The sequence below is a fragment of the Oncorhynchus clarkii genome, chromosome 3 (genome assembly GCF_045791955.1).
Source record: "Oncorhynchus clarkii lewisi isolate Uvic-CL-2024 chromosome 3, UVic_Ocla_1.0, whole genome shotgun sequence".
NCBI classification, from domain to species: domain Eukaryota; kingdom Metazoa; phylum Chordata; class Actinopteri; order Salmoniformes; family Salmonidae; genus Oncorhynchus; species Oncorhynchus clarkii.
In genome coordinates, this window is record NC_092149.1 from 8,136,095 (window position 1) to 8,147,800 (window position 11,706).

The following is an 11,706-nucleotide window of genomic DNA, read 5'->3' on the forward strand; positions in this document are numbered from 1 at the left end:
TCTCGGACCTGCCTGGTGTGTTCCTTGTTCTTCATGATGCTCTCTGCGCTTTTAACGGACCTCTGAGACTATCACAGTGCAGGTGCATTTATACGGAGACTTGATTACACACAGGTGGATTGTATTTATCATCATTAGTCATTTAGGTCAACATTGGATCATTCAGAGATCCTCACTGAACTTCTGGAGAGAGTTTGCTGCACTGAAAGTAAAGGGGCTGAATAATTTTGCACGCCCAATTTTTCAGTTTTTGATTTGTTAAGAAAGTTTGAAATATCCAATAAATGTCGTTCCACTTCATGATTGTGTCCCACTTGTTGTTGATTCTTCACAAAAAAATACAGTTTTATATCTTTATGTTTGAAGCCTGAAATGTGGCAAAAGGTCGCAAAGTTCAAGGGGGCCGAATACTTTCGCAAGGCACTGTACATATTTTGTGTTGACAATCCACCCTCTGAATGGCACACATACACAATCAATGTCTCAATTGTGTCAAGGCTTAAAAATGATTATTTAACCTGTCTCCTCCCCTTCATCTAAATAGATTGATGTGGATTTAACAGGTGACATCAATAAGAGATTCACCTTGATTCCCCTGCTCAGTCTATGTCATAGAAAGACCAGGTGTTTCTAATGTTACATACACTCACTGTATATGCTTATGCTACACTTTCAGACTGCGGTATCAATTAATCCACTCATTGTGTAGGCCTACCCTCTTCTAAATTGCTGTAACAATGAGAAGGAAATGCCAGAGGCATGTTTTGTTTGCATCACTGACCACAGGAACCAGTAACCTATAATCAACAATCTAGAAAGAGAAGGTCTTTGTTTTGTGCACCTCTTGAATGAACAGTCACATCTTGGGGGTATTTGTCTTCTAAGTCAGTGGGTTGTTTGTCGACTGACATTATAATGAGTCATTTGTCAACTGTAAACCTTTTTGTTTAAATGCTCATCTGATTCCTCAATCTTAAAACATTCCCACGGTCATGCACTGTTTCCTGCAGAGACACCTGACACAGCCCCCATTCTATCTCATAGAAGTGGGTCTGTGTCTATTGTCTCTGTGGTTCCAGCCAATCAGCTATAAGGACAGGTATAAAACCTCTGATGGGTCTTTTAACAAAGAGATAGGAGGACTCGTGTGATGACTTCCACCCACCATGGAGCTGTAAGTCACTTTATTCCATCATGGCCTCTTTGATTGATATATTCTTTATAACAATGTAACATTTAGGTCATGTAACATTGAATTGAGATGTTGTGTGTTGTCTTGACTTATTCTTACAAAGCATTAGATTTAACACTGTACAACTATCTTCTTTATAAAAGGGAAGGGAATGGGGATGATACCTAGTCAACTGTTCAACTGAAAAGGCCAATGCTCTTTATTTTTCTCGTAGCTCCCTGTGTTCTCTGTCAGTTCTGACGCTAGTGGCTGTTGTGTTCATGGTACCAATGAAAGGTAAGCTTCATTTACCCTAAACAAGGATCATATATCAGCCTATATCGATTTGCTCCAGTAAGCTTTTCCAGTGAATTGTTCAGCGTGTCATACACTGGACAAAAACGACTTGCTTTTATTGCTGTGGTGAAAAGGTCTGATACAGTAATATGACATGATATTACTGAGGTTATTGTGATTCAATCAGTTAATAATAGTCCTGTTTCCTTTTCAGACAGAAGTGAGGATGTGTTAAGCTTTTTGAATGGTGAGATGGTTGGCTACATGCTAATGCACCTGTTTATTGTCTTGTGTTGATGAGACCCAAACAGTTGTTAGTCTTGATGGAGAAATCACATTTTCAAAAAATGATCAGAGGTGGTGAGATTCTAATAAGCTGTTGGTTAGGTAGCTCATTCTCAGATGTTGTTACAGGTGCCCTTGATGTTGCTCCCGCTACTCAAAGCACCTCAGGAAAAATCAAAGGTCTGTTCTTCACACTTATATATTTATTTATCTATCCTCATTTTGTTACTTTTAAAATCATTAACTCGATCTGCCGTCTTTCTTTTCTACTTTCCCCAGGTCCCGAGAACACCTTTGGTAAACCAGCTCCAACCCCAGGTTAGTGAAAGTAGATTTTGATGTTTGAGGGAAATGTTTCTAACTAGCATCTGTTATTGCCATGTTGACCTAATTTATTACCGTGTTCAACAGGAAGACCAAGTCCTTTAAGACCAACAGAGAACTCTGCAGGTTGTTTTTTTATTACGTTTAGTTTGTAATCAAACTGTCAAACTTGGTTGTGAAATATAATGAAATCAATGTTACATTACGTGTATCATTACTCCGCAATCATTTGTCTTCCAGAAATGTCAAATGTTACGCAGACTGCAAACTCTGCTTGTTTAACAGGTTAGTGTGGGGAAGGTTGAGCTGGGAAGTTATCAATAGTCAGTAGTTAGTGTTATTGATATGTGCTTGATCATGTGTTATTGATCATTATCTGATCATGTATGTGTTGTAGACTCAGATGCCAGATCCAAAGAGAAATGCAACTCCAATGATCTTACAGGTGTGTGGAATATGGTTTGAAAATAATGCTATATAGGAAGTTTCAATATCATTTTCAGAGTTGTTTTATTCAATGTCCCACAGATGCAGAACGATCTGAAAGTAACTCAGCAGAAAGCAGAGGTAGATTAAATATCAAAATAATCTATCACTGAAATATCCGTAGGGGAAAATGAATCTGGTAATATGGACTTCATAGACTGTTACGGCCATACCAATTCTGATTCTCTCTCTCTCTCTCTCTCTCTCTGCCCGTCTCTCTCTCTCTGCCCGTCTCTCTCTCTCTCTCTCTCTCTCTCTCTCTCTCTCTCTCTCTCTCTCTCTCTCTCTCTCTCTCTCTCTCACCTCTTTCTTTCTTTCTTTCTTTCTTTTTTCTCTCTCTCTCTCTCTCTCTCTTTCTCTCTTTCTTTCTTTCTTCAGAGGATTATGATGACTCTCTGGGATCTAATACAAAGATTACACAAACTGGTATGTCATGTTTACATCAATGTAAAGAAATGGTAGCTCGATAATTGATGTAGCGTCACTGTTTTTACCTCAAACAGAAATGCAGAAGGTACCACAGGATTCTAATTCTGCTGGTCAGAATTCCAGCCTCTAATTACATCCCATAGACATGTAACTAACACTATGTAAGAGATTGAACATGACATCACCTGGGCTTGTCTTGTTGTAGGACAGCAACAGAGACGGAAAAAATAATGTGGTTGTAGCAGCCGCCAAACCCTCTACTGAGATTCAAGATATGTCATTATCTACTAGATGAAGTCCTTGGCCAACAGTGTATTTAAACAAACATATAATTAACATACGTAGAATAAAAACGTATTAAACCAATAGCACTTATTCATATCCATAGATTTTCGTACAAAGAGTAAAATCAAAATGGAATCAGTTGACAGTTCTAACCGACTCTTCATCCCCAATACAGTGACAGACGACAGTAGCAGCGACGAGACTGACAGTTCTCCAAGTGATGTGAGAAAATACAAACAACCTCCAGGAAGGAGAACCATAAACCCAGACCATGTCGACAGCATGCAGACAACCACCAGGCAGGATCCAACCAATGGGAGCGAGGTGCTGGATAGAGAGACTCAGAGGGACCCCACAGTGGGGAGAGAGAGAACCAGCAGAGTGCTCATTGATCTCAACAGTGAAGAGGATGTGATGGTGGGCTGTCAGGGTACTGTCTGTGTGCCCGGAGAGCAGGGGACTACAGTCAATGGAGGTGAAAATGATGAGAATACAAGTCTAAACAGTAGAGATAGAGATATCCAAAGCCAAGAGGTCACAGGCACAGCCACGGAGCAGGCCCTACGTAGGGATAGTTGTAGGGGTGTAGTGAATGGAGTGTTGGACACAGCCAGAGAACAGCAGGACTTGGACAGTATGGAGCATGTCAATGGTAGACCCAATGGTACTGATGAAGCCAAGAGTAGAGGTTCGTCTGGCTTCTATTCTACCATGATTCCAAACTACGGCTTTACAAAAAAGAAGATCCACAGCAGAATTTTTTAACTACTGAATCTATATTATTGAAAAATATCTGAATGATTGCTTTCTATCCTAACAGAAACCAGAGATGACATCAGCACTGAGACGAACCCAGTCGGTAGGTTTAGAGGAACACACCATGAACAATAAAACAATCCCAGTAAAAACCCTGAGGTCCCTGAGCACTTCTGTTCAGATGGTAAGTAGGGTTATGTGTTCTGGTAAGGAAAGATACAGAGAAACAGCAGATTATTTATATCCACCTAAATATGTGCTGGAAACACTTTGGTGAGGAAAATATCACTTTCTCGTATTGCGAAACCCACAAATGTTCTCTAGCAGGTCTGAAAATATTTCCTGTTTTGCAAAAATATTTAAATTGATGTGGTGAATTCGAAACATTACCCCAGTGAATACTTTGTATAACCATTTCTGTTTCAAATAAGAGCACTGCTTCTAAGACCTAAGTAGAAACAGAGCAGAGGTGTTACCTACCGGAGGTCAACCTACATCCATATTACACATTCAACAACACACCACTGTTTTCAGACTTATCTTACCCCTCACAGGCAAAATGTTTAAATCATACTGAGTGTTCTCCATGTTGTCTGCTCTGTGTTCTAGTGATTGGTTAGCCTCCAGGAGCCCCAGCCAGGAGCCCCAGCCAGGAGCTCCAGCCAGGAGCCTGTCAGTGCCAGAGGCTTCCTCCAGGTAGAGTTGGCTCAGCTCTACCCTGCAGGGCCTGTAAATCTCCCTGCCTCTCACTCGTGTGTCGTCTCCCTCAAGCTCCACTGACTCTACCAGACCGCAGAGTCCCTCTCACACTTATATTCATGACAGAGACGTCAGTAAATCTGTGGATATTTACCACCAATTTTTCACTTGATCTTGAAATGGTATAAATGGTATTCTGACAGCAGCTGTGACCCCTGGTCTTACTGCCGGTAGTCAATTTGAATTGTAGGTGAATGGAAATAAGATGTTTGGCTCCAATCTGATCTGATGAAATAAAGGTTTCTCATAAAGCATTGTTTGTTGTACTAATTCGAGGTAATTCAATTAAAGGCTGTGTATACATGCAAATTCACAATTGTAAGGAAAGACAATACATTGTTTGAAGGCAGAATGCCTTACAGTGTTACACAACTGCTTGGACTACATGACCATTCTACACAGAACCTTTTCTACATTTCAACTTCACCCAATCATTCAACTGTCAACTTGGCCCATACAAACAACATTTGGTAACTTTGTATAAAATATAATATGTCAGTGATTCAACAACGGAATAAAAATATGTTGACAGAACATGTCACTGTTACCTTCTTGCTGCGGCAGCAATTTTCCAGACATGAACGCTTCTCTCATCCAACAGTGTTTTATAGTGATCTCTCCCATGTGTTGGAGTTGACATGGGGTGACTGCCCTGACACATCAGCCTTGCTGTTTGCACACAGGCAGTAACACATGTACTGTGGCCTGAGGCACAGCTTCAACATCAACTGCTGTGCTGAGCAAAACCAGTGGCACAGAATGAGGAGCAGCTGATTACAAAACATACATACATGATGAGCTTGTGACCCTCGCGTGATGAGTTACCTTGTCTGAGACCTGAGGACTTGTGGTAGCTCCCTGAGCTGATGTCTAGGCTTTAGCTTAGCAGCCTACCATAGTCTTGTGTCACGATTGGTAGAAGGTAAATTCACTGGACCTTACAGCTGGAATCCCCAGAGGTGGAAACATCGCCACTGGCCGCCCCAACACCGTTGTTATTGTTTTTGTTGCCCAGCTGAGGATCATCATGATAACAACAACTGCAGTACACATTGTGCTTTTCTATCACACCTGCAATGTCTGAGGGGAAAACACTGTTGGTTGTTTCCAGTAACTTCTATCACACCTGCAATGTCTGAGGGGAAAACACTGTTGGTTGTTTCCAGTAACTTCTATCACACCTGCAATGTCTGAGGGGAAAACACTGTTGGTTGTTTGTAACTTCTATCACACCTGCAATGTTGAAAACACTGTTGGTTGTTTCCAGTAACTTCTATCACACCTGCAATGTCTGAGGGGAAAACACTGTTGGTTGTTTCCAGTAACTTCTATCACACCTGCAATGTCTGAGGGGAAAACACTGTTGGTTGTTTCCAGTAACTTCTATCACACCTGCAATGTCTGAGGGGAAAACACTGTTGGTTGTTTCCAGTAACTTCTATCACACCTGCAATGTCTGAGGGGAAAACACTGTTGGTTGTTTCCAGTAACTTCTATCACACCTGCAATGTCTGAGGGGAAAACACTGTTGGTTGTTTCCAGTAACTTCTATCACACCTGCAATGTCTGAGGGGAAAACACTGTTGGTTGTTTCCAGTAACTTCTATCACACCTGCAATGTCTGAGGGGAAAACACTGTTGGTTGTTTCCAGTAACTTCTATCACACCTGCAATGTCTGAGGGGAAAACACTGTTGGTTGTTTCCAGTAACTTCTATCACACCTGCAATGTCTGAGGGGAAAACACTGTTGGTTGTTTCCAGTAACTTCTATCACACCTGCAATGTCTGAGGGGAAAACACTGTTGGTTGTTTCCAGTAACTTCTATCACACCTGCAATGTCTGAGGGGAAAACACTGTTGGTTGTTTCCAGTAACTTCTATCACACCTGCAATGTCTGAGGGGAAAACACTGTTGGTTGTTTCCAGTAACTTCTATCACACCTGCAATGTCTGAGGGGAAAACACTGTTGGTTGTTTCCAGCTTTTCTATCACACCTGCAATGTCTGAGGGGAAAACACTGTTGGTTGTTTCCAGTAACTTCTATCACACCTGCAATGTCTGAGGGGAAAACACTGTTGGTTGTTTCCAGTAACTTCTATCACACCTGCAATGTCTGAGGGGAAAACACTGTTGGTTGTTTCCAGCTTTTCTATCACACCTGCAATGTCTGAGGGGAAAACACTGTTGGTTGTTTCCAGCTTTTCTATCGCACCTGCAATGTCTGAGGGGAAAAAACTGTTGGTTGTTTCCAGTAACTTCTATGTTGTTGTAATATCCCAAACGGACCTGGTTGTTTCACCGATAAGGATTCCAGATGTAAGAGTAGTCACTGTTTACTTATATAGTAAACACACCACAAGTTGGAATCTGAAGTGACACTCCAATAGGGCTTCATTTTGTGGTGGATACCAACCACGGAGATCCTCCACTATTACATTCTCAGTGTTCCTTTCCAGACCTCCATGTACTGGCTCTGATGCTTATAAAACTCTGTTTCTGTAAAAAGCAGTCTGCACAGGAAGCTAGCTCTTCTATCTGTGCTGTCTTAGAACCTGGAACCTGCCAGAAACAGTGTGGTGCCTGGACAGAGAAGTCCCAAATGGTCAGCTGCTCTGGGGTTTATGGAGAGGAAGAAGAATCCTTAGACAAATGTTTAGACAGAAATATCCCATCCCCTCATCTAGAGGACAGCATCTTGGGGAATGAGTGAGCGGAATGGATTTCTCCAAGTCCTAAACAGTACGACATCACTTTATCTCTCTTATGAAACTGATTTTACATGACAATCACTGTAAAATCACACACACACACACACACACACACACACACACACACACACACACACACACACACACACACACACACACACACACACACACACACACACACACACACACACACACACACACACACACACAGAGAGAGAGAGAGAGAAAGACCTCAACAAACACAAACTTAACAAAACGTAACATACCCCACTTGTATTGTTCAGACAGGACCTGAACAGGCAGACTAAACAAATCCAAACTGAGTCGTCGGGTTGTTGGGAAGGATGAATTACAACCCAGTGCTAAATGGGAGAAGTGATGGTGTCTGACAGTTGAGTTCCTCTGTGAGCCGCTGCCGGGTCTGATTTCTCCTCTGCTGAGGCAGTCATTAGTGGGCCAGACAGGAGGCTCTCCTCCATACATCATGTCATACTACTTAAACTGCTAAGATGAAAGGTCAGGCTGCTCCTTCTCTTAACAAGTTAAACAGAGGTTAACATAGATAATTGGTTTATGGGTTATTGCCATTGGTTATTACACAATATGGCTTTAACACTAAATGGGTGGACTTGGACCGTAGATTCTGTCCGGTAGTGTTGTGGTCAGAGGAGGGTTAACAGACCGGGGGAACTGGTGTCCCTGGGCCGACTGCTCTGCTGGGTGGAAGACAGGACTGCACCGTGTCTGCCCTCCAGGCTTCGTTTGTAACACACACACATTTGTGTGTCTGGATTTATCCAGACCTCATGGTCTTAGTATTCAATAGACCCAAGAAGACGAGGAAACATCAATGGACTGATTTTATTGAACAGGGGTAAGGTTTTGCCACAGGGGAAAAGCTCCCTCTTACTTGACCACGTACGGTCACACTTCATTTTCCTGGTGGTTGTGGTCAGGTAATGGGTAACACTCTTGTTCTCAATGTCCAGTGGAACTATGCAAGATCAGGCTTTGGCTGTTCTCACACAATCTGGTCAATCCATCTGTTTCTATCATTATTACGCACTGTCTGGATTAAGATTACATTAGGATTTGAGCTATTAATGTACTATAATTCCTTTGAAGCCATTTGTGGCTGCAGTTTAAAATCCATTTCAAAGTCACGCCTTAAAGGGGAAATCTGCAGTTTATACAAAAATATAATGGGTAAATATCATTCATTAAATGTCCCAAAATGAATGTACCAATTACCCCTTTGTAGGAGGACAAAATGGTCCTCCTTCCTGGATGAGAGGTGACTTTCCTGAGATGTTACTGATTTTGTCTTTCAGCCTCTGCTGTAGGGTTCCAAAATTACAGTAACTTTCCCCAAAATATTAGACTTCCTGCTTATTCCCTCTATTAATTCCGGGAATCTTCCAACCGGGATTTCTTGAAAACCAGGGAATTTTGGGAAATGTTGCAATCCTATTCCTGAGAGGTGACAGATTGAGTCTTTCAGCCTCTGCTGTAATGACCGTAATAAGGAGTTAGTTGATTTAGTGAACAACTGGACAGTTCTGGTGTAGAGCTAAGTAACAGCTAATCAAAATGCTGTCGCCAAAGCATCCCATTTTGCGTTGTTGAATGTTAAACCTTGTAAATTAAAACAGACGAGAGGGAATGAGTTTATTGAAAACCCTTGAACCATGCTTAACTGTGGTTGGGATCATTTGCCAGGCCATGCCACCTTGAATGGCAGCCATCCTAATTGGTTTCTGGCTGTTTTCTTTGGCTTGGAAACAGGTTGAAATCATTTTGAATATATTGAAGGGAACATATTATGAAGCTGACTTGACTGATGTGGGCTCCTGAGTGACGCAGCAGTCCAAGACACTGCATCTCAGTGCAAGAGGCATCACTACAGTCCCTGGTTCGCATCCAGGCTGTGTCACATCCGGCCGTGATTGGGAGTCACATAGGGAGGCGTACAGTTGGCCAAGTGTCGCCCGGGTTTGGTCGGGGTAGACTGTCATTGTAAATAAGAATGAGTTCTTAATTGACTTGTCTAGTTAAGTAAAGGTTCAATAAATAAACATGTGCCAGTCTAATGTTGTGTAGATCTCGTCACCTATTGGACTGTATGTGTGTGTAGTGTGTGCTGTGTAGCAATCCATGTAGGCAGTTACAAATACAGAATGACAAGAAAAATCATTGTTTTATCTTGCAGTCAATTGTGGTGATTTGTCAGCTGATCTTAATGTGTTAATTTCATGTATTTATAAATCTCATTCTGAACCTGATGAAGATTTATCCTATCCAATCCCTATTCTTAAACTGTGTGTGGTTAGGTTTCAGCTCATAGCTGTCTGTGGTCACTGTAATGTCGTTAGTATTGGGGCTGGTGTCTAGTGCTTTGGCCTCCTCTCCCACTTTCCCCTCCTACCTGTGGGCACTAGATAGAGTTACATCTGAACCTCTTCTGGTTCTTAACACAACCTGTCTACAACTACAGCACCAAGCATGGAATCAGCCTGTGTGTCTGGAATAAACAGACGTTTCCTCTACTGTAGACTGAAAGAGAACATGTGTCTGTAGTCAGGTCTCTTGGGGAGGAAGACGTCTCCAATGACTTTTCCAGGTGAAGGTTAAATGAATGAAGACACATTGAGGGATATGAAAAGGCTGCCTGGGCTTCTGTAGGAAGCCTGCTTCCTCACCCGTCTTCCTCACCTCTCCTCTTCCTCCTCCTCCTCCTCCCTCCTCCTCTCCCCTCCTCCTACTTATCCCCTCTCCTCCTCACCCCTCCTCCTCCTCTTCATCCCTTATCCCCCTCCTCCTCACCACTCCTCATCCTCACCTTCTCCTCAGACCTCTTAGTGTTAGAGTTTTATTCAGTAGCTGTAGGAGAGAAAACGGGAAGGGGGGGGTTCAAGGGGAAATCACACGAGTACACACCCCAGCTGGCCAAGTCCTGAGTAGATTTGTCAGAGCAGAAATGGTCTCTCTCGCTCTCTCTCTCTGCTTTTCGAAGGCGCTTTGGCTTGAAACCAGGCACAGGACGGCAGTGCTCTTAGATTAGTCATTGGCCCCTGTGTTTGACAGTTCACAGACAGGCCTAATATGTCTGGGTAGAGAGAGACGTGAAACCTGGACCTGGGTTTTGGGTAATAGGCACCTCCGGCGATATCGGGATCATTCCTGTTCTCTGAATGTGTGGCATTTGTCTTGTACTAATGCCAATGTTGCCTATGACATTTTGGTCTGTTGTGGTGCATACCTGGGTTTTGTGGGAATGCCAAATACCAAGAATGAGGTTAGAATATATTTTCATTGATTTAGACCTAGTACACAGTGTATTTCAGAAATACTATTTTTCTTTGACATGTCATTGAAAAATGTCAAATATCAGTGTTATGAACCCTGGGGTTAGGAACATGAGCTTTTGAAATGATCATACTGACCCTGATATCAATAAATAGTCATTTGGTGGATAGTAGGCATAGCTACAAATGAGTTTAACAAACCGTTTACACTATACTTAAGCAATAAGGCCAGAAGGGGTGTGATATTTGGTCTGATATACCACGGCTGTCAGCCAATCAGCATTCAGGGCTCGAACCACCCAGTTCATAATTACAGTTATCATGCCCCTATTGGTCCCATATCACAACTCATTTACATTCTGTCTTCCCTTCACCTACTCATTCAGAAACATTACAAATAGAGCATCATTCAAAGGATCATGAAGAAACACGTCAAGCTCAAACCTCCATTAGACGTAGGGGACAATATAAGCAGACCACTCTGTCTATAATGTTCCCTTCCTCCTCACACCTCTCAATGTCTGCGTCCAAAATGGCACACTATTCTTCTGCACTACTTTTGACTAGAGCCCTATAGGTACTGTACTACACAGGGAATAGGATGGGGCCCTGGCAAAAAATAGTGCACTACATGGGGAATAGGGTGCTATTTGGGATGTAGACAATATCCCTGGCTGGCTCAGGAAGACGCTGGCTAAATATACAACTGACCCACCGCAAGTTTGACTTTCCATCACAAAGCCAAGCAAACACAGTCTGTAGGCTCAGTGAAGTGGAGGTGGTATCATGTGGGGGGTTAAGGCTATTTTTCTTTAGGAAATCTGTTTAAACACCATTGAAAAAGTAGTGGCACCATGTCTGGATTGAAGAAGGAGCTTTGAGCTATTTAGTTTTTTTCT

General features: G+C 42.4%; 1 protein-coding gene across 3 annotated transcripts; it reads left to right on the top strand.

Annotated features, from left to right (window-relative positions):
- Nucleotides 1-432: 432 nt before the first annotated feature.
- LOC139405691 (dentin sialophosphoprotein-like) lies at nt 433-5,316 on the top strand. 3 transcript variants are annotated; one of them, XM_071148111.1, is made up of 13 exons: nt 433-1,174; nt 1,407-1,468; nt 1,683-1,715; nt 1,883-1,933; nt 2,033-2,071; nt 2,165-2,203; nt 2,318-2,362; nt 2,475-2,522; nt 2,606-2,644; nt 2,942-2,989; nt 3,453-3,965; nt 4,098-4,136; nt 4,643-5,316. In XM_071148111.1, exons 1-13 carry the CDS (start codon nt 1,167-1,169, stop codon nt 4,651-4,653), a joined length of 975 nt encoding a protein of 324 aa, XP_071004212.1. In that variant the 5' UTR covers nt 433-1,166; the 3' UTR covers nt 4,654-5,316. The 3 variants fall into 3 exon arrangements, with proteins under 3 accessions (XP_071004212.1, XP_071004214.1, XP_071004211.1); XM_071148113.1 differs by having other exon boundaries at nt 3,453-3,752; XM_071148110.1 differs by lacking the exon at nt 4,643-5,316 and having other exon boundaries at nt 4,098-4,624.
- The last annotated feature ends 6,390 nt before the right edge of the window (nt 5,317-11,706 follow it).